Source organism: Ostrinia furnacalis, unplaced genomic scaffold (genome assembly GCF_004193835.3).
Source record: "Ostrinia furnacalis isolate ACB-3 unplaced genomic scaffold, ASM419383v2 OfSCF5750, whole genome shotgun sequence".
In the NCBI taxonomy this organism is placed as follows: Eukaryota; Metazoa; Arthropoda; class Insecta; order Lepidoptera; family Crambidae; genus Ostrinia; species Ostrinia furnacalis.
This window is the reverse complement of record NW_021135989.1, coordinates 14,252-37,805: the sequence shown is the minus strand read 5'-3', so window position 1 is coordinate 37,805 and position 23,554 is coordinate 14,252. Positions and strand designations below refer to the sequence as shown.

At 40.9% G+C, this 23,554-nt stretch overlaps 1 protein-coding gene across 1 annotated transcript; it reads right to left on the bottom strand.

Annotated features, from left to right (window-relative positions):
• Nucleotides 1-1,576: 1,576 nt before the first annotated feature.
• Nucleotides 1,577-20,210, bottom strand: LOC114361459 (uncharacterized). Its single transcript, XM_028316490.1, has 4 exons — nucleotides 20,144-20,210; nucleotides 7,100-7,206; nucleotides 6,092-6,233; nucleotides 1,577-1,778 (listed from the first exon to the last, which is right to left on the bottom strand). The coding sequence occupies exons 2-4, from the start codon at nucleotides 7,191-7,193 to the stop codon at nucleotides 1,613-1,615; spliced, it is 402 nt and encodes a 133-aa protein (XP_028172291.1). The 5' UTR covers nucleotides 7,194-7,206; nucleotides 20,144-20,210; the 3' UTR covers nucleotides 1,577-1,612.
• Between the last annotated feature and the right edge of the window lie 3,344 nt (nucleotides 20,211-23,554).

Genomic DNA, 23,554 nt, shown 5'->3' with positions numbered 1-23,554 from the left:
TCTAAAACTACAAAATATTTTTGTTGTTGATATTTATGGAAAAGCACTGAACTGATTTTAATGAAACTTTAGAATATACATCATAATTACATAAATAATGTAGGTTTTAGTTTATAATGATAATGTGAACAGGCCAACTATGAAGTTCTCTCGGGTGAACAAAACTGTTTTCATATTTATTAACCCCTTTGAACCAGTCTCACTAAACGTATAGTTCCAAAATACTGGACTGTCCTGTCGATGACATTGACAGTGGGGCGCCACCGTCAATACCGGATCGCTGGTTCAGATTTTTGCCATGTTGGAAACCATATAGTTGAACGATGGTAGCGCCCCCCTGTCATTGAGTTTGGCGGGACAGTTCAGCGTGGGTCATCTATAAACACAACGACGTTAAAGCAGAAGTTCACGTACGAAATTGTAGATGGCGTTATAGATTTAACGTAGTAGTATCACTGCGTAGCGCTAGATGGCGGTGCCGTCTTCGCAACTTGGGAAACTATAAATACTTTCAAGAACTTTTGTTTACAACTTTAGTTACGTCTTCAAGGCCTTCGAAGTGTCCCAACTGTGTAATAACAAAACTAAGTTTACAACAAGCTCAAATCGCCGTATCTTACCTAGTTTTAAAGGGTTTTAAATGCTCACGGCACGATTGGCGTGGCGACAAAGCATACGTCCCGGCCGCGCCACTTTATTTGCTTAATTTCCTATAAACTATAATTTAATAAGACATTTTTTGCGACTGTGTACTAAAACGACATTTTATAGACAATTATTCTGCCAAATTTCATAGCGATTGCTTTAGTGGCGTAACATAATTTCATAGTAGAGGTGGTAGAACCAGAGCTTCTCCTTTTACGACACCATAAAATTGCTTAGGCTATTCAAGTTGTTGTTAAAAATCCTAATATTATCATCAATCGTAATTTAATCTGTCGAGTCTTTTGCCATGCTTCGTAAACAAACTACTAGATATGCTACAGTAAAGCAGTGTGTTAGGAGTGGGTTCATCATGGGTTCATCTTGAAGTCGTGTCGATGGCGATCAAAGTGATCAAACTAGCGTTCATAGAATCTCGATTCGGTATTTAGATGTTGGGCTATTGTCGCTTTATGCGTCGCAGTGGAAAACGCAATCCATGGATGCTATGCCCTTCGTTGTATAGTACAAAATGCAATCTTGTGCTGTTTGATGTTTCTATCACTCTTCTCATCAGAGTTTACAGATTGTACTCACCCGACCTCATAAAGGTAGCAAGTAGGCGCTGGACGCAGGTCACTACCAACCGGTCAACATGGAAATCATTGGGGAAGCCTATGTTCAGTAGTGGGCGTTCTATGGCTAAAAAGATGATGATGAGTCACCCGATCTTCTTCTTCTTGTCGTGTCGACAACAAACCTAAACAGCGTCGGCCCAAAACTCCACCACAAGAATAGCGTTGTCAGTAGCCTTCATTAATTCTTCCTGCGTGCAGTTGTTTGGGCACGCAGGGCACGACATCATGTGCTTCATCGACTGGGGAACAAAACCACACCTGCACTCCAAGTTTGAGCCATATATGAATCCCCACCTGAACATAATTATGGCCGACCTGCGTCCGAAGTCTATTTAAAGACTTCCAGATAGGCCAGGGGAACTCACCCGGTGTGAAGTGGCGACGTGGCCGAGCCCGTGCGCCGGCGTCGGCCGCTCGTCGCTCGACTCGTCGCCCGAGCGCTCGCCCGTGAACACCGAGTCGTGCGATACCGACAGCCCGCTGCCGTACACTCCCTCTCTGAAATAAAAAAGTAACATTAATAATATTATACAATGCAGTGGTCCATCAGTTCCACGAGCTGTGGGCCACAGCTAATGGCCGTTGGGACAATAAGTTCTCGAGTGGTGACTACGGAACGGAGAAGTAAAGGCGGACCTCCCACTCTAAGAACCGATGATCTGGTAAAGATTGCGGGAAACATCTCCGAGATGGGAGCAGCGCAGGACCGTGTGTTGAAAAAGAAATCCTCAGGGAGGCCTTTATCCAGCAGCAAAAAAGTTGTATAGTTGGCAGCGGCTCGATGAAAAACGCAGGTGAATCTTTTACACCTTCTATACAACACGTTCAAGTAGGTAAGCCTGTTTGAACTGATTATGCACTGTGATATAAATTAAAGCTACAAAAATGTCAAAAGACATGGTTATACTCGTATGTATGTATGCTCGTAAACATTATGTAACTAAAAATCCTTAACCTGATGGCAATGCATGAGAGTGCAACATTAATTCGTAGGTACACTTAAATATTCAAGTCTTTAAAAGCTCATATACCAAAGATTTACTAATAAGCTGACTGTGATTAATACTCAATCTATTAGTTTCTCAATTAGAATATAGAGTCGATAAATTAAACGGTGAGTCAGCGAATGCAAATTCAGCCACTCCAGAGCACTCAAACCCATCGGCTGCGCACTCATGATGATTCACGAGAATAAGGCTGATTGGGGCAATAAGCAGTATCTTAATAATAGCTGTCGAACATCTGCTTCGGCTGGTGCAGTTTATTAATAGATCGTGATTGAATTGCTCTTCATTATGATTATTGATTTATGTTTATTAAATTTTGACACGATGTAAGATTTAAAAGGAGTTCTCAGAACAAGCTTACCAACCAAAACAGTATAATATTCGCCACCTCTGGGAATGGAATTTTATGACCGAGACATGGTGTTCATCATTCAGCAGCTCGCTCAGCTCAGCAGGTTAGATAAGATAGAGCTGAGTCCGCCGCTCCGCAGTCCGCGCAGACCTGAGACCTCTGAGTCTAAGATGATGGATGGCGGTCTTACCATTGACTCAAAGACGCTTCATTCATGAACAAGAAACAGCGACCATAGACGGTTAAGTAAGATGGTGATGATGATGAAGCTAACCAGGCGGACCAAAACCAAACGGAGCAAAATTTTCCTGCTGTGAAGGGAGCTCTGTGTCTGATGTGGTCGAAGAAGCCCGCCCTATCAACTTACTTTCTCCTGGCATGGCGGTCTGCGTCCAACAGCTCGCTAGTGGAGCTGCTCTTGGGGTCGGGCGAGTCTGAGGCCGTCTGTGTCTGAGACCTAGACCACAGAGACAGTCTGACAGAAGGAGACCCATAAACTCACTTTCTCCTGGCATGACGGTCTGTGGTTAGCTTTTTGCTGCTATTAGGGTCGGGCAAGCTGCAGGAATTCTGGATCTCTGTCTAGAAGAAGTCCTATGACTCACTTTCTCCTCGCATGGCTTCTTGATGGAGCTCAGGATTACTCGTATCTAGGACAGGTGGGTCTTACTACTAGACGCAGTGGCAGTTAGTTCTGATGAAGGGAGCCAGGTTCACATGTCTGAGACAGACGTGGTCTTGCTAGGCCTCTGCTAGAATACTCACTTCCTCCTGGCATAGCAGTCTGCGTCGAGTAGCTCGCTGGTGGAGCTGCTCTTGGGGTCGGGCGAGGCTGCGCGCGCTGCTGTCGCACAGAAACCCGAGACTTTTGATTCTAAAAAGGGTAGTGTTACTACTAGACCACAGTGACGGCTAGGCCTCATAGCAGGAGCCAGGCTCACGTGTCTAAGACAGGTGGTCTTGTATTTCTGAAGAAGTCTTATGAACTCACTTTCTCCTGGCATGGCGGTCTGCGTCCAACAGCTCGCTGGTGGAGCTGCTCTTGGGGTCGGGCGAGCCTGGGCGCGCGCCGCTACCGTACTCCTCCGACTCTTGAGCTTGGGGTCTCTGTGTCTTATACCGGTGGTCTTACGAAACCACAGCAGTGACCTTAGAATGAGTCCTGTCACTCACTTTCTCCTGGCATGGCGGTCTGCGTCCAACAGCTCGCTGGTGGAGCTGCTCTTGGAGTCGGGCGAGCCTGGGTGCGCGCCGCTACCGTACTCCTCCGACGCTTGAGCTTGGGGTCTCTGTGTCTTATACCGGTGGTCTTACGAAACCACAGCAGTGACCTTAGAATGAGTCCTGTCACTCACTTTCTCCTGGCATGGCGGTCTGCGTCCAACAGCTCGCTGGTGGAGCTGCTCTTGGGATCGGGCGAGGATGCGCGCGCTGCTGTCACACAGAAACCCGAGACTTTTAAATATATAAAGGGTAGTGTTACTACTAGACCACAGTGACGGTTAGGAAATACAAGGAGCCAGCTTCATTCATGTGTCTTAGCAAGAGACAGTTCACTACAGCACGACCGTAGAAGGTTAAATAAGATGGGGGTGGTGAAGCTAGCCAGACGGTCTCAAAACCTGCCTTGGGCATGGAACCCTGTGTCTGAAACAAGTGTTTGATGAAGAAGCCCTGTCAACTCACTTTCTCCTCGCATGGCGGTCTGCGTCAAGTAACTCGCTGAAGGAGCTGCTCTTGGGGTAGGGCGAGGCTGCGCTATCGCACAGAAACCCGAGACTTTTTAATCTAATACAGGTGGTCTTACTACTAGACCTCAGTGATGACGGTTAGAAGGAGCCAGCTTCATTCATGTGTCTGACCAAGAGACAGTTTACTACAGCACGACCATAGAAGGTTTAATAAGATCTGGTCGTGATAGAGCTAGCCAGGCGGTCTCAAAACCTGCCCTGGGCATAGAACCCTGTGTCTGAAACATGCGCCGCAGCCCTCGCAGGAACCTGAGACCTCGACCTGATGGATGGCGGTCTTACCATTGACTCAAAAGAAGCTTCATTCATGAACAAGGGACACTAGACTACACAGCAGCGACCATAGAAGGTTAAATAAGATGGTGATGATGAAGCTAGCCAGGCGGACCAAAACCAAATGGAGCAAAATTGTGAAGGGAGCTCTGTGTCTAATGTGGTCGAAGATGCCCGCCCTATCAACTTGCTTTCTCCTGGCATGGCGGTCTGCGTCCAACCTCAGTGACGGTTAGGTCTGAACTGATAGCCAGGTTCACTCAGACACTAGATCACAGCGGCGACCATAGAACGGTTGACAAGATAGAGCTAGTTATTAGGCGCTGAGTCCGCCTGGGAGTGAATTTGTACTCTGAGTCAGATAGCCCTATCATCTTACTTCCTCCTCACATGGCGGTTGGCATTCTACTTTCCTGGTGGAGCTCAGGTTCGCTGAGACAGGTGGTCTTGCTATGCCTCTGCTAGAATACTCACTTTCTCCTGGCATGGCGGTCTGCATCCAACAACTCACTGGTAGAGCTGCTCTTGTGGTCGGGCGAGGCTGCGCGCGAGCCGCTACCATACTCCACCGACGCTTGAGCTTGGGGCCCCTGTGTCTTATACCGGTGGTCTTACGAGATAAGAGGCAGTGACCCTGGAATGAGTCCCATGAACTTACTTTCTCCTGGTATGGCGGTCTGCGTCCAGCAGCTCGCTGGTAGAGCTGCTCTTGTGGTCGGGCGAGCCTGGGTGCGCGCCGCTACCGTACTCCTCCGACGCTTGAGCTTGGGGCCTCTGTGTCTTATACCGGTGGTCTTACGAGACGAGAGGCAGTGACCCTGGAATGAGTCCCATGAACTTACTTTCTTCTCGCATGGCGGTCTGCGTCCAGCAGCTCGCTGGTGGAGCTGCTCTTGGGGTCGGGCGAAGCTGCGCGCGCGCCGCTTGAACAAGCGCCATAGCCCGCGCAGGAACTAGAGACACTGTCTGAGACAGGTGGTCTTAGCACTAGATCTCAGTGACGGTCAGGTCTGAATTGATTGCTCACAGCGGCGACCATAGAAGTCTTGATAAGATAGAGCTAGTTGGGCGCTGAGTCTGCCTGGGAATGAATTTGCAACCCTGAGTCAGATAGCCCTATACTCTTACTTCCTCCTCGCTTGGCATTCTACTTTCCTGGTGGAGCTCAGGTTCGCTGAGACAGGTGGTCTTACTAAGCCTCTGCTAAAGCCTGGTCCGTGAGCACGTAGAATTTTGTCCAATGACCCCAAGCTACTCATCCTTATCGGTCGCGCGTAATTATATTGCTGTCGCGACTGTGCGACGGGCGCCCGCAGTGAGTGTGCGAGCGCGACAGCAACATAATTACGCGCGAGCGATAAGGATGGGTATCTTGGGGTCATTGGACAAAATTCTACGTGCTCACGGACCAGACTATAGAATACTCACTTTCTCCTCGCATGGCGGTCTGCGTCCAGCAGCTCGCTGGTGGAGCTGCTCTTGGGGTCGGGCGAGGCCGCGCGCGCGCCGCTTCCGCGCCGCTTGAACATGCGCCGCAGCCCGCGCAGGAACCTGCCTGTGCGCCCTTCGCCTGAAATGATAGCAAGGGGCGAATCAAAATCTATAGCAAATTAATTCTATCAATATATTAATAATAAATAAATAAATCATTTATTTCCCCTCACAAACTTAGGTTAGCAATTACATTTGGTAAAAATACATTATGCTATAGGTACTTAATACTAAGTTTGTGTGGGACTGGTGCCTGAAATAGGTTTTGTTTAAAACCTGTTCTACAGGTCACCAGGCCCCCACCTGTGGAATATTATAAGGTAGTATAGCAGTAAGACCCTTAAAAGTGCGATAGTTTGCGCAAACAAATTGATGTTTGCCTGTTACTTTTTACATCTATTCGAAAAATATGGTGAGGTAGTACTTAGCTAGAGAGTCAACTAAAGCATTAAGTGCCTAAAAGAGGCCTACGTACTTCAATTATTAACAAACCCTAATTCAGAATTACTGCATTCTAGTCCGTAATTTCATATTACAAAGCAACGCTCAAAACTCGATTCAGATCAGATCTCAGTCATTTTATCAAATCCTGAACTGTCTTCTCTCTCTTTCACTTTTCTTTTATTTATTCCGCCACTTCAAAGCCAGCCTGAGACTACAGTCTTCAGATGCTCTGAATTGTGGTCATAACATGTCTCGCCTTCCCACGAATGATCATCATAAGGCCGGAAAATGTATGGTCTCTGCTCTTCGAATTAGTTCTGCTCTCTAGAAATCATAGGCTAGAAGGCTTGCCTTGTCATAGCTGACACCAGGGGAAAAACAAGGCAAGTTTTTACGTCCTAGCAAGCCCTGGATATAGGCAGCGCAGACGTTAGGTGTTTTTGCTCATTATTGGAATTATTTTTTTCTATTGCTTGAAACAGTACTAAAGTGTCCACGTACCATGGTTGTGCGGCTCGCTGTGCGGCGGTCGGTAGGGCGGCTCCAGGGAGCCCTCGCGCACGCACGACATGAGCCCGGCGCCGCCGCCCGACATCCGCCCACCGCGCCTGGAAACATGAAAACACATGGTTAATAAGGGTCACTTAGGTAGGGTAGATAAAGAGTTAAAGAGCAGGAGTACTCGTATGGAGAACCATGAAAGTGTTGCTACATGAACGTAGATATAGGGAAACCTGTTGAAAAGAATTCAAGAAAGCTACAAAAGATGGTCGGTCACCTCGTTTTTATTATATCCTAAGAAGATGAACATACTGAAAATCTGGTATTACAGGTGTTGCTTAAATTGTCTTTAACATCAGCAAACCCTGTATGCTGTTGTATTTTTTGAGGATTCACTGATAAAATGAAGGCCTTTTTCCCCACCGCCAAATAGCCCATAGAAACTTGTACGCCTAATAAAAACGGTCTCGAAAAGAGATATCTGGAAGAAGTCATCGTAATTTCTTAGATAGCGTTATACTTATGTCAGAAACTAAATTAGGAACCTATGAAACTGGCCCTTAAAGCCTGTTTTGGCGAATATCCCTGTGTCAAGATGACCCTAAATTTCTGAAACGAAGTTCATAGCATGAAAGCTTCTAAATCCTAACATATCAATCTATCTAGCAAGACATCCATAATTGTATCTTCCACGTATATAGGTATGCTCACTTGACGCGCTGTTAATATTAAATTCCACCTAGACCAGTGACTAATGTAGATCGCTACTGATCGCTAGTGCACAGTATACTACATTCAGCCAGAAAGTCACATCGCAATTACTCAGCGAAAACAGATGCATACTAATCCATGATCATACAATGCGAACATAAATTCGTTCGTTATCTTTGTACGTTCGTGAATTCACGAATTCACGTAAATTCGTGGAACGTGGTATTGATTTAATTTTGCAAAAGGGGATCGTTGTGTTGTGTTGAACAGGGAAAGAACGTATGCGCTTTCCACGAACCACGTTGAGTAAATTGTATAAACTGATTTATTTTCTTGAACGTAAGATACAGCTTTCTCGTATAACATACTAACTCTTGAGTTGGGCAGAAACTTTAGATTATTGACAGAGACACAATAGGCCAGTACGAACACAGTAGTTATCAGTTAACAGCATTGTTGTGTTCCGGCAGTTAAGAGATAAGATAGCCAGTTCCTCTGTGGTTGAGGATTCCGAGTGAAGCTCGCTTCCACCTTCAACCTGATCATCACTTACCATCAGGTGAGATACAGGCCAAGAGCTTCCTCTTTGTGGTTAAATAAAAAGTAACAAAAGCATAAGGATTCCCAAAGTGACTTTAAGACGACTATTTTTATTATATTAGATAATGGGGCTAGCTGGCGCTTATTGTAAAAAAATGTTTCGTGACTGTGCAACGGTAAAGCCTGGTCCGTGAGCACGTATAATTTTGTCCAATGACCCCAAGCTACCCATCCTTATCGCTCGCGCGTAATTATGGTGCTATCGCGCTCGCACACTCACTGCGGGCGCCCGTCGCACAGTCGCGAGCCCAGAATGCGATACTAAACCTACTTACTGAAACTAATTCACCTTTACTATGCCTAACGGTAGTTGGCTAATGAATTAACTCCGCACTACTAATCATATTACGCTATCGTAATTTAGCTTGCTGCGAATCTGAAGGCTTTTCGGAAGCTCAACAAGTTTGAAACCCGAATTTAGAGTTGATGCTCAAGACTAACTTACATAGATTAAAGTTTGTGGTCGATGGCAGTTTCATATTTAATGCATACTTGAGAGTAGATTCATATTTGAATGCCGTTTCATAATACAGGCTGTAATACAGGCCAATCTCTAATTAAATCGTAATTCTAAATTCGTGTCTGAAAAGTAAAATTGGTTTAGTTTTCTATCTAAAAACTATTGGTTTACAGTTTTACAGACGGCGGCAGATCAAGCTGTACACTATGGCATCTTAAGACGATGTAATAGATGTTATTTAGCAACAAATAAGTAGCTAAATAAGACAAGAAAGCCGCAAGGAAAATATCCTCGTGTAAAATTTTACACGTGCTTCGTAATTTACATTGTTTCTCAGAACAGAAGTATAGATTATTTTTATTTTCAAAGGAATAAGGGCGGATTAAATTATAAAGCTTGTTTCTTTGGAGTTTTCCAGCCCACTTTTAGATTCGTCCACGGGCCAAGTCGCTGGATTTAATTTTTAAATATTTTTTCTTCCAGTAACTGGGCCCACTCTAATTCTATACAGGGTGGACGATAAGTGATCTCACTCGACTATTTCTAAACTATACAAGATATCAAAAAACTAGATAGATAGACCGATCCTGAAAAGTGCTTCATGAGCTCTATCAAACGGTACCAATGATAGGTTAAAGAATAAACTGGATCTATCCGAAAGTTCAATGTTTCCGGCTTCCATATTAAATGTATGCATTGAAGGTTGAAGGGCCCAGTTGTTGGAAGATTTTTTTAAATTCCAATCCAGCGACTTGGCCTGTGGACCAGGCTAAAAGAGGTACATGTCTCTGGAAGACTCCTTCTTTGAATATTCCTTCAATAAAAACTGTAAAATATCCCTCATGAGGGACATACGGCAGTTCTTCATGCGCTATTATATCCGCAGCCTCCAGCTCCATAGCCAATCCTAGTTTATGTTACAAAGGAATATTGACTCTACCACGTGGACTTAGAATTGTGTTTTGTTTACTGTTTGTGGACACCTACGCAATGGCGCCTCGTGTATAAGATAAGTGCGACTTAAGCTCCGATTGTTCTCGATCTCAATCTCAAGTGTTATTCAGTTAGAGATTTTGAAAACAACCGGGGACTTGTCCAATGTTAATGACTCTTCAAAGCGTTGGAAAAGATTTATTTTAAATTCTTACTCGTTAAATGATTCGCGGAATCTGATTGGATTTTTTTATCGCAGATATCCACATTTATTAATCCTTAATTTCATCTTTTTCTGAGGGTTCTAAGGTCAGAGTCCATAAGAATATTTTATAATAGAGAGAATTCTATTCTTATGGACTCTGTTTAATGTTTAAGAACCACGACTTTAACAAAATTAATCGACAACGTATGTACCTACTCATTTAGTTAATAATCATTAGACCATAATTCGAGTTTTTTTAAGTATTAGATTTAGAAGTTTAATACCTAAGTTATAAAAATATTGAACCGTAATGGTATCGTAATTTGCAATATAATGAGACCCTTTCAACAAGACATCGTATTAAAAGTCGCCCTAAAATAGCAAAACCTGTTCATACTCTTTAAAAAGGTAATGTGTCAGCTATGAACATTCTATAGAACCTTAATTAAAATAAAATTACCGCCCTCCCAAGCGACCAAATAAAAAAAAAGAAAAACGTCACCCAAAAACGCGCAAAGGCATCTGCTCATTCAGCCTAACAACCTTTTTATAAGCGCATGCCACACATTCTACTTTCATTAAGCAAGGCAAGGGCTCATGAACGATAAGCTATCTACCATGACAAGGTCACGTGTCTGTTTACCCGCACAACGGGGTTCAAGGTTACCCCGCAAATCGATACGGATGCTGTGAGAAAGAGACAGAACCAAGGTCTGCGTGAGGGAGAGGGTGGCGCACTTTTTCTCCGGGATGTATTAGTTATGGTGTGATAGGGGAAGTTCCCAGGATATTATGGAGATTGTTAAATAGGGATTTGAAGTTCAAGTTGTGAAGGGTCAATTGTTATGAAACATGATACGGGGATTTGAAAAAATATGAGAACTTCTGAGGTTTTTTCAGGTGTCATTTTTTGTCTATCGCTTTTAAATCGAAAAAAAGAAACATAAAATAATGTCTGGCATCATTTGCATTGCTATCAACAAGGTTGTTTTTCAGCATCAAAATTTCATTCCTAAAATAGTAGACAATACAAATGAATCCATTGTAAATGTTAACAGAGCGGAATCTCTGTAAATACAAGATATAGCATTCTATTACGAGTATGATTGTATTTTCAGAGACAATAATAAAAGTGGACATAATTTCAATCCGCTAGATACTGCTATCTGATGAAATAAATCTTCATACAAATTGAACCCGTATAAAATGCCGCCCGATGCGAAAGGCAGATTAAATTATAGTAGAATATAAAATGAATACCAGACAGGGGCGAATTTTAATGGGCAGATAAAAAATATCTGAAAGCCAAATCTNCCCAAAGGCTGACATAGATAGATAGATACATAATGTAGGTAAATAAAACAAGAACGCCGCAAGGAAAATATCCTCGTGTAAAATTTTACACGTGCTTCGTAATTTACATTGTTTGTCAGAAGTATAGATTATTTTTATATTCAAAGGAATAAGGGCGGATTAAATTATAAAGCTTGTATCTTTGGAGTTTTCCAGTCCATTTTTGGCTTGGTCCACGACCCAAGTCGCTGAATTGAATTTTAAAATATTTTTTCTTCCAGTAACTGGGCCCACTCTAATTCTATATAATTTCGTGTTTAATTTGTAAATAAAAACATTGAAGGTGGACCCAGTTGCAGGATTTTTTTTTATTTTAATCCCGTGACTTGGCCCGTGGACCAAGCTAAAAGAGGTCCATGTCGCTGGAAGACTCCTTCTTTGATTATTACTTCAATAAAGTCTGTAAAAATCTCTCATAAGGGACATACGGACAGTTCTACATGCGCTATTATATCCGCAGCCTCCAGCTCCATAGCCAATCCTAGTTTATGTTACAAAGGAATATTGACTCTACCACGTGGACTTAGAATTGTGTTTTGTTTACTGTTTGTGGACACCTACGCAAAGACGGCTCGTGTATAAGATAAGTGCGACTTAAGCTCGCATTGTTCTCGATCTCAATTCTCAAGTGTTATTCAGTCAGAGAGATTTTGAAAACAATCGGGGACTTGTCCAATGTTAATGACTCTTCAAAGCGTTGGAAAAGATTTATTTTAAATTCTTACTCGTTAAATGATTCGCGGAAACTAATTGGTTTTTTTTATCGCAGATATTTACATTTATTAATTCTTAATTTCTTCTTTTTCATACGGGTTCTGAGGTCACAAAATAGAGAGAATTCTATTCTTGGACTTTGTTTAAGAACCCGACTCTATCAAAATTAATCGAAAAAGTATGTACCTATACTCATTTAGTTAATCATTAGACCTTAATTCAGAAGTTTAATACCTAAGTCATGAAAATATTGAACCGTAATGGTATTGTAATTTGCAATATAATGAGACCCTTTCAACAAGACATCGTATTAAAAGTCGCCCTAAAATAGCAAAACCTGTTCATACTCTTTAAAAAGGTAATGTGTCAGCTATGAACATTCTATAGAACCTTAATTAAAACAAAATTACCGCCCTCCCAAGCGACTAAATTAAAAAAAAAAAGAAAAAAGTCACCCAAAAACGCGCAAAGGCTTCTGCTCATTCAGCCTAACAACCTTTTTATAAGCGCAGGCCACACATTCTACTTTCATTAAGCAAGGCAAGGGCTCATGAACGATAAGCTATCTCCCATGACAAGGTCACGTGTCTGTTTACCCGCACAACGGGGTTCAAGGTTACCCCGCAAATCGATACGGATGCTGTGAGAAAGAGACAGAATCAAGGTCTGCGTGACGGAGAGGGTAGCGCACTTTTTCTCCGCGATGTATTAGTTATGGTGTGATGGGGGAAGTTCCCAGGATATTATGGAGATTGTTAAGTATGGATTTCAAGTTCAAGAAGGGTCAATTGTTATTACATGATACGGGGACTTGAAAAATTATGAGAACTACTGAGAATTTTTCAGGTGTCAGACACTTTTGAATCGAAATAAAAAACACAATGATGTCTATCATCATTTGGGTACATTGCTATGATTAAGAAAGGTTGTATTTACAACATCAAAATTATTTCCTAAAATAGTAGACAATACGAATAAATCCATTGTAAATGTTAACAAAACGGAATCTCTATAAATACAAGATAATTAGGTAGCATTCTATTACGCGTATTACATTATGTAACTCATTACATTAATATACGTTGCGTTAAGACCCGTGTCTTTCTATTTTAGTTGAAATGGAACGCGAAAGTTTAAAATCTTATACTATTTTACGGGTATATATTTTCAGAAGAATAAGTATTCTATTACGAGTATGATTGTATTTTCAGAGACAATAATAAATGTGGACATAATTTCAATCCGCTAGATACTGCTATCTGATGAAATAAATCTTCATACAAATTGAACCCGTATAAAATGCCGCCCGATGCGAAAGGCAGATTAAATTATAGTAGAATATAAAATGAATACCAGACAGGGGCGACTTTTAATGGGCAGATAAAAAATATCTGAAAGCCAAATCTGGTGGAGTAAAATCATTAAGGCAAATGGGGTGCCTGTAATTTGATGACTGGTGAAGATCTTTCGTGAAATATTTTTCAGTGGAAATCCTAAAATCATCAGCTAACGATTTTTCATGCCATTCCGTGAAACTATGATAACTATAAGTATGAAACTATGTTTGCTATTAGTGGAAAGAACAAGCCGGGATTAAGTTCAGTGGCCTAGTAGAAGAATTTACCTAATTAATATAACTATTTAAACAAACTTCTTAGAATCAAAAACTCGAGACTTGAAAGGCTTAAAGTTAAGTAACTTCTAAAGCCCCACGACAACAGTTGACAATAATCACTATCAATCAACATTGCAATAAATTAGGAAGAGATGGATTGTAAATCATGTGAAATTCGTATTTGAAAACGATTCGGAAAATTCGCATAACATACGACTGTTTTATAACTTGTTATAGACGTAGCAAAGCCACGTGCAAAGTGAATACGATGAAGAATGTTACATTAGAGTCTCTAATTCTCTTCCAATAACTTCAATATAATAAACTTAAATACTGTGACCCTTCCAATCCCTCTCAAGCTTACCCCTATTAACTCATCACAAGTAATGTCCACTTTATACACATCAGAACAAAGTTCAAAGTAACATGACAAACTACACATAATAGAGTCAACGTACTGTTGATGACCAACAATAAGTTGGTGCGAAATATCATAAAGACAAACGACAACGTTAATTGGAGGTAATCGGATAATTTGCCAAGGAGATGACAGAATTAGCGGCATGTAGTAGTAATTACAGTTACGGCTTTATGGAGGCATACAAGAGATTTATAACGGTTATGCTTTGATTAAGTCAATATGTGCAGGTAATTGAATATTGGAGTTGTTTGAAGAGATTTTCTTTGATACAGCATAACTCAATGGAGTGTGACAAAAATTCATGTTGTGTAATTCTGACAGAACTTAACATACAGTAAGATCAACCCGTTCTTTTAGAAAAGGAAAAACTTCACGCCTTTTATTTTACAACAAACAAATTCACCAGAGGCAAATTGAAAACTTAGCCTATACTGCCACACTAGCCAAAAGCGGTGTGGGCAACCCCTTCCAATTACGGAATCAAAAACTTTTCATTTAACTCTACGACGACCTAACCAAACTTGCAAATTGTAAACAATATGTGTCTCATTTAAGAATCGAAACCAGAATCTCCGACTCTATTATCTCACCACCGGACCACGGTGGCCGACCATAAACCACATTTATTGCCTTAACTAACGGCCCTTGAATGTCTGACACCAGTGTCCATTCCCAAATGACGTCATTTACATCGCACATAACGCATGCGTGATGTATGGAGGTTATCTCGGAACGCGGATTACTTCACGGAGGCGACCTTGGTCGACTTCTTATGCCAAATTGGGATGTGGGTTACGTGACGGATGGAGCATGTCTTGGAGTAACTATGTTATTTGGCCGACAGCTTAACGAGTAAGTTAGTTATTTGCCTCCCCAACAAAACCGTCTGGCCAGCGTGGGAGTGTGAGCTAATTCGTTAATTTATCTCTGGTGTTTTTAGACTGTGGAGACATAATGATGATAATGATGATGAAAAACGCCCCTTTCTTGAATGAGATCAAAGCAGTGATGATCAATCAAATGGGGTCTACAAATTTAAAATCACTGATCTTAAAAAAGTTTGCTTAGTTTGGGACTAGAGGCGCAGTGTAAAATGTCCAAGGATATTTATTTATCTATGATCACTTTTATGATCATAATCGCACAGCCTATTGGCAATCATCCCAAATGCGTACACTAAAGGCACTTTTACTTCATCCAATTAAGTTTAATCTAGTTTTAGCTTTAAACGATATATTACGTTTCATTCCAGATAGTCGAACGCAACAAATCCGTGATCCGCTCCACCGAGCCTGGGAATTGGGTCTGTCTGTGGTCATATCTGTACCATGTTGCAACACTATGTTGCCATGGACAGCCTAAATCACCGCTTTTATACTCAAGCTATAGGGTTCAAAATAAACGTGGTCGATGGTCACAGCAATTATGGTGTCGAATCGGATCAGACATTAGCTTTCATCATTATTGTCGTGCACAATAGTTGTGTTACGTGTTTTGGTAATAGTTCACATGATCTGTACGAGGTCGAAAGCATCCTTCAAAATGCCAGCCGTATGCAATAGAATAATCTGATTGGCGTTGCTAGTGTTTTAATTACCCATCATTTATCATTGCAGTCAATACAATCTATTGCTGGACTAAAAAACACACAAGCACACTCTTTTTTTATCCACCCGCTTCCAGTTATCTTCTTGAGATCATCGGTTACCTACCTAAATTGAGTTGAGCTTCTACACTACCCAAGCGAATGCTTGTATTGAACTAAGAAAGAAAGCTCTGTGACTACTTACTGATTCATGAGTTATCATTGGTTGTTTACCAGACCTGTCTTACAGAGGTGGCAACTGATAGCTGGAGTACCGAAACCACCAGGCATTTATAAGCACAATGGGAAAGCTCTTGGCCCGCATCTCACCCGATGGAAAGTGTTGATCAGGCCGAAGATGGAATAAAAAAAAACAAAACGTCAAAAATTGATATAGCCATTGTTGCTTTAAGGATATAAAAGATAGATTTATGTAGGTGCTCAACAAAATACAATATTCGCACAAAGACCGAGTCTTTTTAATTTATTTGTCAATTAACTGGAGGCGCTCGGGAGCTCCGCTATGAATTTATAGTCCGTCGCTTAGCAGCTGATTTAAAAACCAAATGGCGGTAATAGGCTAGTTGCCTAAAAAAATTTTTTTAGTCCGTAATGTTTAATATCAAAAAATATTGGACACATATATTTTTATTTGTCAATCTAACAAATAATTACATAGTTATGGTGCGTTGAAGTTGCGCACGACGTCACAACGTGCGGCATTTTTAAGCAAGCGTTGACGTCACGGGCCTCTTCTTATGAACTTTGGGGCGCTTTATCTCTTTAAATTTTCATTAGTTTGAAAAAGTGAAAAATACGTGTAGAGTATTTTTTGATAAGTTAACTGACGGACTAATTAAAACTCTTGCTTTTTGACCCAGGCAACATCCCCATTGCTTCTGCTCAGGCCTCGCTGATGAGGCACTGGAATTGATTTATGTAGGTTGATTTAGAAGCGCCAGTGAAATTGTAACGTAAGCGATTAGCAGTATAATTTGTCGCCATAATTATGTACCTAGTTTGATAAACTTCTTAACACTTATTGATCTGCAACGAAACAATATAATTTCGACTGGACAATAACACGTGGCAATCTTTGGACCATGGACATCATCCTTTTATGATTGACATTCATTTGATATATTGTACGAAGCAGATGAACCATTTCTCTCTCTTCCCACACTTCTATAAATAGGCAACCTAAGCAAAAGTATCTAGGTACAATACTTTAAGATATTAACATCAGTCACAGACCATACGATAGAAAAACGTTTATGAAACGAAAGGCTAAAGTAAAGGCCCAGAACTTATCTTTTACTCATTTATTCAAGCCTCCGAGTCAGCGGAGCATAAAATAATACTGTCGTAAGAAAGCAGTCATATATTATTGAAACAGCTGTGCGTGCCACTAGGACGCGTCCGATATTTGGGCCAGTACGTTTGTCGAGTTTTTCTGAATTATTTATTGTTTGAGACGTCACACGTTGATACAAGTGAACCGATCGAGACCCTGACATGACGTGTATTATTTTTCAATATTCAATATTATTTTATTTGTCGTAAGTGTGTCGTACTGGTTAGAATCCAACAGATGTTTACCTATGCTTTGGACTGATAAAGGGACGATACCAATAACAAGGTACGTTTTGTTGTCCGAGGGATGCAAATCAGTCCTTGCCGATCATAATATTCAGTCAGTCCTTTGGCTAAAAAGTTGTTTGGTAAACTGCTTGAGTGCGGTTGCCATTAAAATTCCATCTCAGTTCTCACTCAGAATTAAAGCATAGCGTGTCTCCTTAAACACTTGACTTTGGCAGAATCACAGCGGCAATAAATCCACGGGATAGTCCAAAAAAAAATTAAAGCATATCATCAAGAGAAGGTCAAATCAAAAGAAGATATCCCGTTCAGCGGGATGTACAGTGATAGATGAAAACTTTTCTGTGAAACTCATGAGAGTGTCTTTCTATCTACAACTGCTGTAACCCCACTTATGAAATGAAGAAGAATATCGTAATTTTATTTAGAAACCAAACAAAGGATACTTAATTGAAGTATTTACTTCAAAAGGTAGAAACCTCATGAATATTGATCCAATATCATTGTATTTTCTAAAGATTGTAACCAAATTAATTACACGTCGAGTATCATCGAGGCAAACAAGTAGCAATTCGCAAATGACATGCAAATGAAGCCTCGGCACTCGATATAAGAGCCAGAGCACACGATGCGTTGCGGCGGGGGTGCGACGCCGGAGTGGTTCAGTTAGCACAAAAAGGCTTACAGCAGCCTCTATCTATACGGTTTACCTGGATACTAAAAGCTGTACAAGGAGCTGTATAATGGAGTTAAAAGCGCTTCTTCAGCCCTTATAACACTTAAATGGGCACAAATTGTATAGCCTTTAGTTTAGTTTAGTCATATAGTTCACTTTTATCGCTGCATCGTCTTACATAGGAAATATCTGTAGCGGGCACACGAGCATTGCGGAGCCACGCCGCACGATTCGGTTGCGGTGCGGCGCCGCAACGCATCGTGTGTTTGGCTCTAAAGGTAGCATTCGGATCAAGACGACCGCGACGCGAGACCGCGACTCGAGACCGCGACCGGCGACCGCGACCCACTGCTTTATATGAATTAATAGGAAGTGCTGACGGATGCAAGCGACCGAGTCGCGCGACGTGTGGGCGTGGCCTGCCGGCTACTTGCGTCGCGCGACTCGGTCGCTCNGACCGCGACCAGCGACCGCGACCCACTGCTTTATATGAATTAATAGGAAGTGCTGACGGATGCAAGCGACCGAGTCGCGCGACGTGTGGGCGTGGCCTGCCGGCTACTTGCGTCGCGCGACTCGGTCGCTCACAAGGCAGTGCCGTGGCGCGACAGATGCAAAATGGCCGTGTTTTCTTCGCACGAAGACGAAATTTTAATAGAATTAGTAAGTAAAAACGCACCTTTATTCGATACGAGACTTCAAGCTTATAAAGATAATACTGTGAGAGACAATATTTGGGAAAACATTGGAAAAGCATTGAATAAAACAAGTAAGTTCAAATGATACATATTTTTATTAGAAAAGGTACTTATTTTTATTGTTTACAGATGGATGGAATACAACCGTTTAGTTTAGTAACTGCAAGCATACTGAGTTTCGTATGGGTCGCACGACTCTTGTCGCGAAGATTCGTAAGTAGCTGTCGCCCTGCGACCTGCGACCGGTCGCCGGTCGCGGTCTCGAGTCGCGGTCTCGCGTCGCGGTCGTCTTGATCCGAATGCTATCTTAAACGTCACAAAACATCGCGCTGTCATCGTACAGCTCGATAATCCGATATAATGACGATAATTTGAATTTCAAATAGTCTATCGATACATTTTCTCCCGCTCTAGATTTCTCATAATTAGATTTATCGGCAAAAAGTAGGTTTAAAACTTGGTAAGAAGTCATTTTTCAGTGAATAACTTCGGTAAAAATTTTCCTAATCTATCGTGAAAGGAGACTCATACATGCATAATGTTGTACCTACTTGTATGTGTAACTGACGTCCGTATTCACAAACATTTCTATTACTATGAGGTCTCACAGTGCGCGTGGACGCACAGGGTGACACATGAACCAATCGCGAAGCTCTATCAGCTCTATTCAACGCTGTGCGTTCGATTTTCTGCTTCATTTAAGCAAGCATCGTTTGTGAATACGGGCGTGACATTAATTTACTCAGTAAAGGTTTTTTTCGTGGTTACTAATCGGACTTTTATGAACCGCCTTACTATGCGTTCAACATGGCACAAATCGACTCTGCAGCATAACGTGTCTTACGAAACACGGTACTCTTCATTTTATATTAAAGAAATAAAGAAATCAATCAAATAAAAATTAGTTCTGCAAGCATGATAACTTGGAATAAACCTCTGCATTGCAGTACAAAGTAACGACAACAGCAGCAAGGAATTAATTAGTATTTGCAGTCTTGTGCAAATCAAGTCAAAATTAACTCAGGGATATTTTGAAGAATTTGAATTTTAACTATCCCACGAAATCCCATACATGATATTATCGTATACTTGATATGATATCGTATACTTTTAACCCAGTCTGACTGCTGGGTCACGTCACGTCAACGGTTAAGTTACCTAATTAACCAGATGAATACCATGAAGTACTTCTGTCAACAGTATATGCATGACCATAATTTTATTCTTTATTGCATAATGCCCAAACAACTGCACGCAGGAAGATTTAATGAATGCCACTGACAATGCCACTCTTGTAGCGGAGTTTTGGGCTGACACTGTATATGTTTGTTGTCGACACGGCAAGAAGAAGAAGATTGCATAATCACACCTATTACAACTAACATAAGATGCCATGGTGTTTCTTAGTTGCTGTCGTCTGCTGTATATGGATTCATATGTTTCATATTCATGTATATGCCTGGTTGTTACTCACCAATAGTTTCAGGGGTTTGTTTCAACGCCGGTTGCCATGGTGACCGGCGGCCCCTGCGCGACCTGGAACAAGCAACCACAATTAACTTCCACATACGAACAAAGGATCTAGGGCTGCAGGATATGTTGTCCTAGGTGAATGGCAGAATTCAATTTCAAATACCTACACCCTGCTAGGTGGGTAGGAGAAGAAATAATATGGATGGATGGATGCAGTTGTAAAAACCTTAACTTTTTTCTTTCTTCTGGCTATTGTCCTACTAAGTCTACGTGTGGAAATCCTTTTTCCAGCTGTGGACGTCATTTGGTTCTAACTTGCGGTCAGTACTTTATAAGTCTTAAATGCTAGACCAATATCTAAAATAATTTGGTTATAGTGTTACAGTGACCTCGTCTTTTAAAACTGTTTAAATATTCTCAAAAAGTAACAAAGTTTACATGTCACAACCTTCGCCCAAAACACACAACCTAAGTTTTTAAAGCAAACTCAAGCATGTTTCTATTACAGGCATTCTCGGAAAAACGAACAGAAAAGAAGCCTACATAAATCCACGAAACAACCTGTAAAGTAGCTGGCACAATCCATGATTGCCTTCAAAAAGTTTTAAATGAACATGAAAGCATAAATAAAATTTTATTATTCTTTGATCAAGAAAAATGATGGATTCACCAAATCTACGTAACATAATTTACTGGAGAGATTAACGTTAGTATCCCAACTAATATTATAAATGCGAAAGTAACTCTGTCTGTCTGTCTGTCTGTTACGCTTTCCCGCTTAAACCTCGCAACCGATTTTGATGAAATTTGGCATAGAGATAGTTTGAGTCCCGGGAAAGAACATAGGATAGTTTTTATCCCGGTTTTTGAAACAGGGACGCGCGCGATAAAGTTTTTCTGTGACAGACAAAATTCCACGCGGGCGAAGCCGCGGGCGGAAAGCTAGTATTTTATAAATTGTAATCTTCCCAACTAATATTATAAATGCGAAAGTAACTCTGTCTGTCTGTCTGTCTGTTACGCTTTCCCGCTTAAACCTCGCAACCGATTTTGATGAAATTTGGCATAGAGATAGTTTGAGTCCCGGGAAAGAACATAGGATAGTTTTTATCCCGGTTTTTGAAACAGGGACGCGCGCGATAAAGTTTTTCTGTGACAGACAAAATTCCACGCGGGCGAAGCCGCGGGCGGAAAGCTAGTATTTTATAAATTGTAATCTTGGATTAGCTGTGCCCGTGACTTCGCGACCGCGATGGGTTATTTTTTTATGAATACCTAACAGGGCAGGTATTTGACCACAATCGCACCTGGTGTTAAGTGGGATGCAGTCTAGAATGGTACATATCTGCCCTGTCCAAAATCCAATGCATATCCAATGCCTATTCGCTCTCGCCTTGAAAATCTATCACAAAAAAAAATGATTTTCAAATCCGACCAGTAATTTCTGAGAATAGTGCCTACTTGTAGCTAGTTTACTTGGGTTTCATTTTATAGAACGTACAGTCAAGAACCAAACGCTAATCTTACTTCTTACTAATATTATAAATGCGAAAGTTTGTGTGGATGTCTGGATGTTTGTTACTCTTTCACGCAAAAACTACTGAACGGATTTTGATGAAACTTTACAGTATTATTGTTTATAACTCAGAATAACATATAGGCTATAATTTATGACGATCTGTGACAAACTAAATTTCACGCGGGTGAAGCCGCGGGCAAAAGCTAGTTATTTATAATCTTACACGAGAACCAACTTATAATTGATTGATAATGGTCTTTAGCTCTTTTGTAGAACAACCATAAATAATCCTTCCTTTCACCTGAACTTGTATTTGTTTCAGAATTTCAGCGAAATCCGATTAGGAACAACTAATAACTGCTTTTAACAATGTCGGAGAAATTGATAAACAACATTTAGTCCGCTTCGAAGATAAGAAGTCGAAAGCATTTATAACAGAATCATTAATTTGGTAAGAGGTATTCAGGTAAAGCAATTAACTTCGTTGAGATCCGATTTAATGATGACAAACACAAAAATATCATTATTGGTAGAACCTAATTAATAAATGATAACAATAATATCGTTATTGATAGAACGGAATTACTAGTAAATAATAGCAATTAAAATCCAACTAATAGTTATACTCTGGAGACAAGCTTTGTATGTGAATAAATAAAATGTCTTAGGCTGGATTGCACTATCTTACTTAACTTTAACCAACGTCAATAGTCTGTCAAACTGCATTAAAAAAAACACAAGTTATCGTCATAGTTACGGTTAAAATAAGGTGGTTGCAACTCAGCCTTAGGCTTTACCATCTTACTTTAACTTTGATAAACGTCAAAAATCTGTCAAACTCCATACAAAAAGCACCGGTTATTGTTATTGTTACGGTTAAAGTGGTGCAACCCAGCCTTAGTGTAAAGAATATTCTTAATTTCTATACGATAACTAGCTATGACGTAACCTTTCTTATAATGAAGTACCTAGTAAGTAAGGTACTTATTAAAAATTAAAGCTTAGTAATAGACTACTAAAAATGAAAACTTTTTGGAATAATCACCTAACTTAATTATCTTTCTGTAGTTTCAACTTTCAAGTTGTAATGTTATTACGAACGACCTTGTGGTTTGAAGAAGTCGTACAATTCCAAGTAACGTATAATTAACAAGCTTTCTCATACTAATTTTGACGTCAGTTATTATGGGAATGGTGTAACCAACTTATGTAATGATCTACTTACGTACCAAGTTGAACTCGAGTTCAGTCGGGAAGGAAATTAATTTGGTAATTGGTTCTTCCAATACGATAAATATGCGCAATCGCTTACAGTTTGCATTTTCTCCATATCCATTATTGAAGCAATAATAAACCACTGCAGAGTATGGCTCTTTTTGAAAATTATAAATAACTTGAAAAAATCGAACTGCCTAAGGCGGGGATCGAACCCACGACCTTTCGCTTGCCGGGCTCTGTCTAATTTACACAGAGCCAGATTTATTTCAGCCACAGGACGTCTATTACTGAACATCGGCCTCCCCCAATAATTTTCAGATTGACCTACCACTACTACCTTGATTTAGGTAGCGGCCTGCATTCAGAACCTTATACTTTTATGATATCGTCTGTCCACCTTGTCCCGATTACAGTAATTTAAATGTATCATAGATGATGTTAGGTAGTAGTAGGAAACTGCTGGATACAAAGCAAACGGCCAACTATGTCCTTCAAAGGACTTTTAGAGGCTGATCGATGATCATGAAGATAAGAATCAAAAATAGCGAAACACGCTTCTATGACGTTATTAAGAACAGTCATAAATCCAGTAAACTTGGCGCCTCCATCAACCGACTAGCCCCATTTAGTTCTGCAAAGATCGAAGGCACGTCAAGGTTGAGGTCTTATGCAGCT

What these genes read in the sequence shown, in the direction of transcription:
- LOC114361459 (XM_028316490.1), bottom strand. Translation starts at nt 7,193, where the DNA reads ATGTCGGGCGGCGGCGCCGGGCTCATGTCGTGCGTGCGCGAGGGCTCC. An exon ending in CAGCGAGCCGCACAACCATG is followed by an intron (nt 6,234 to 7,099) that starts GTACGTGGACAC and finishes CTATCATTTCAG; the next exon opens with GCGAAGGGCGCACAGGCAGG. An exon ending in GACCGCCATGCGAGGAGAAA is followed by an intron (nt 1,779 to 6,091) that starts GTGAGTATTCTA and finishes TTTTTATTTCAG; the next exon opens with AGAGGGAGTGTACGGCAGCG.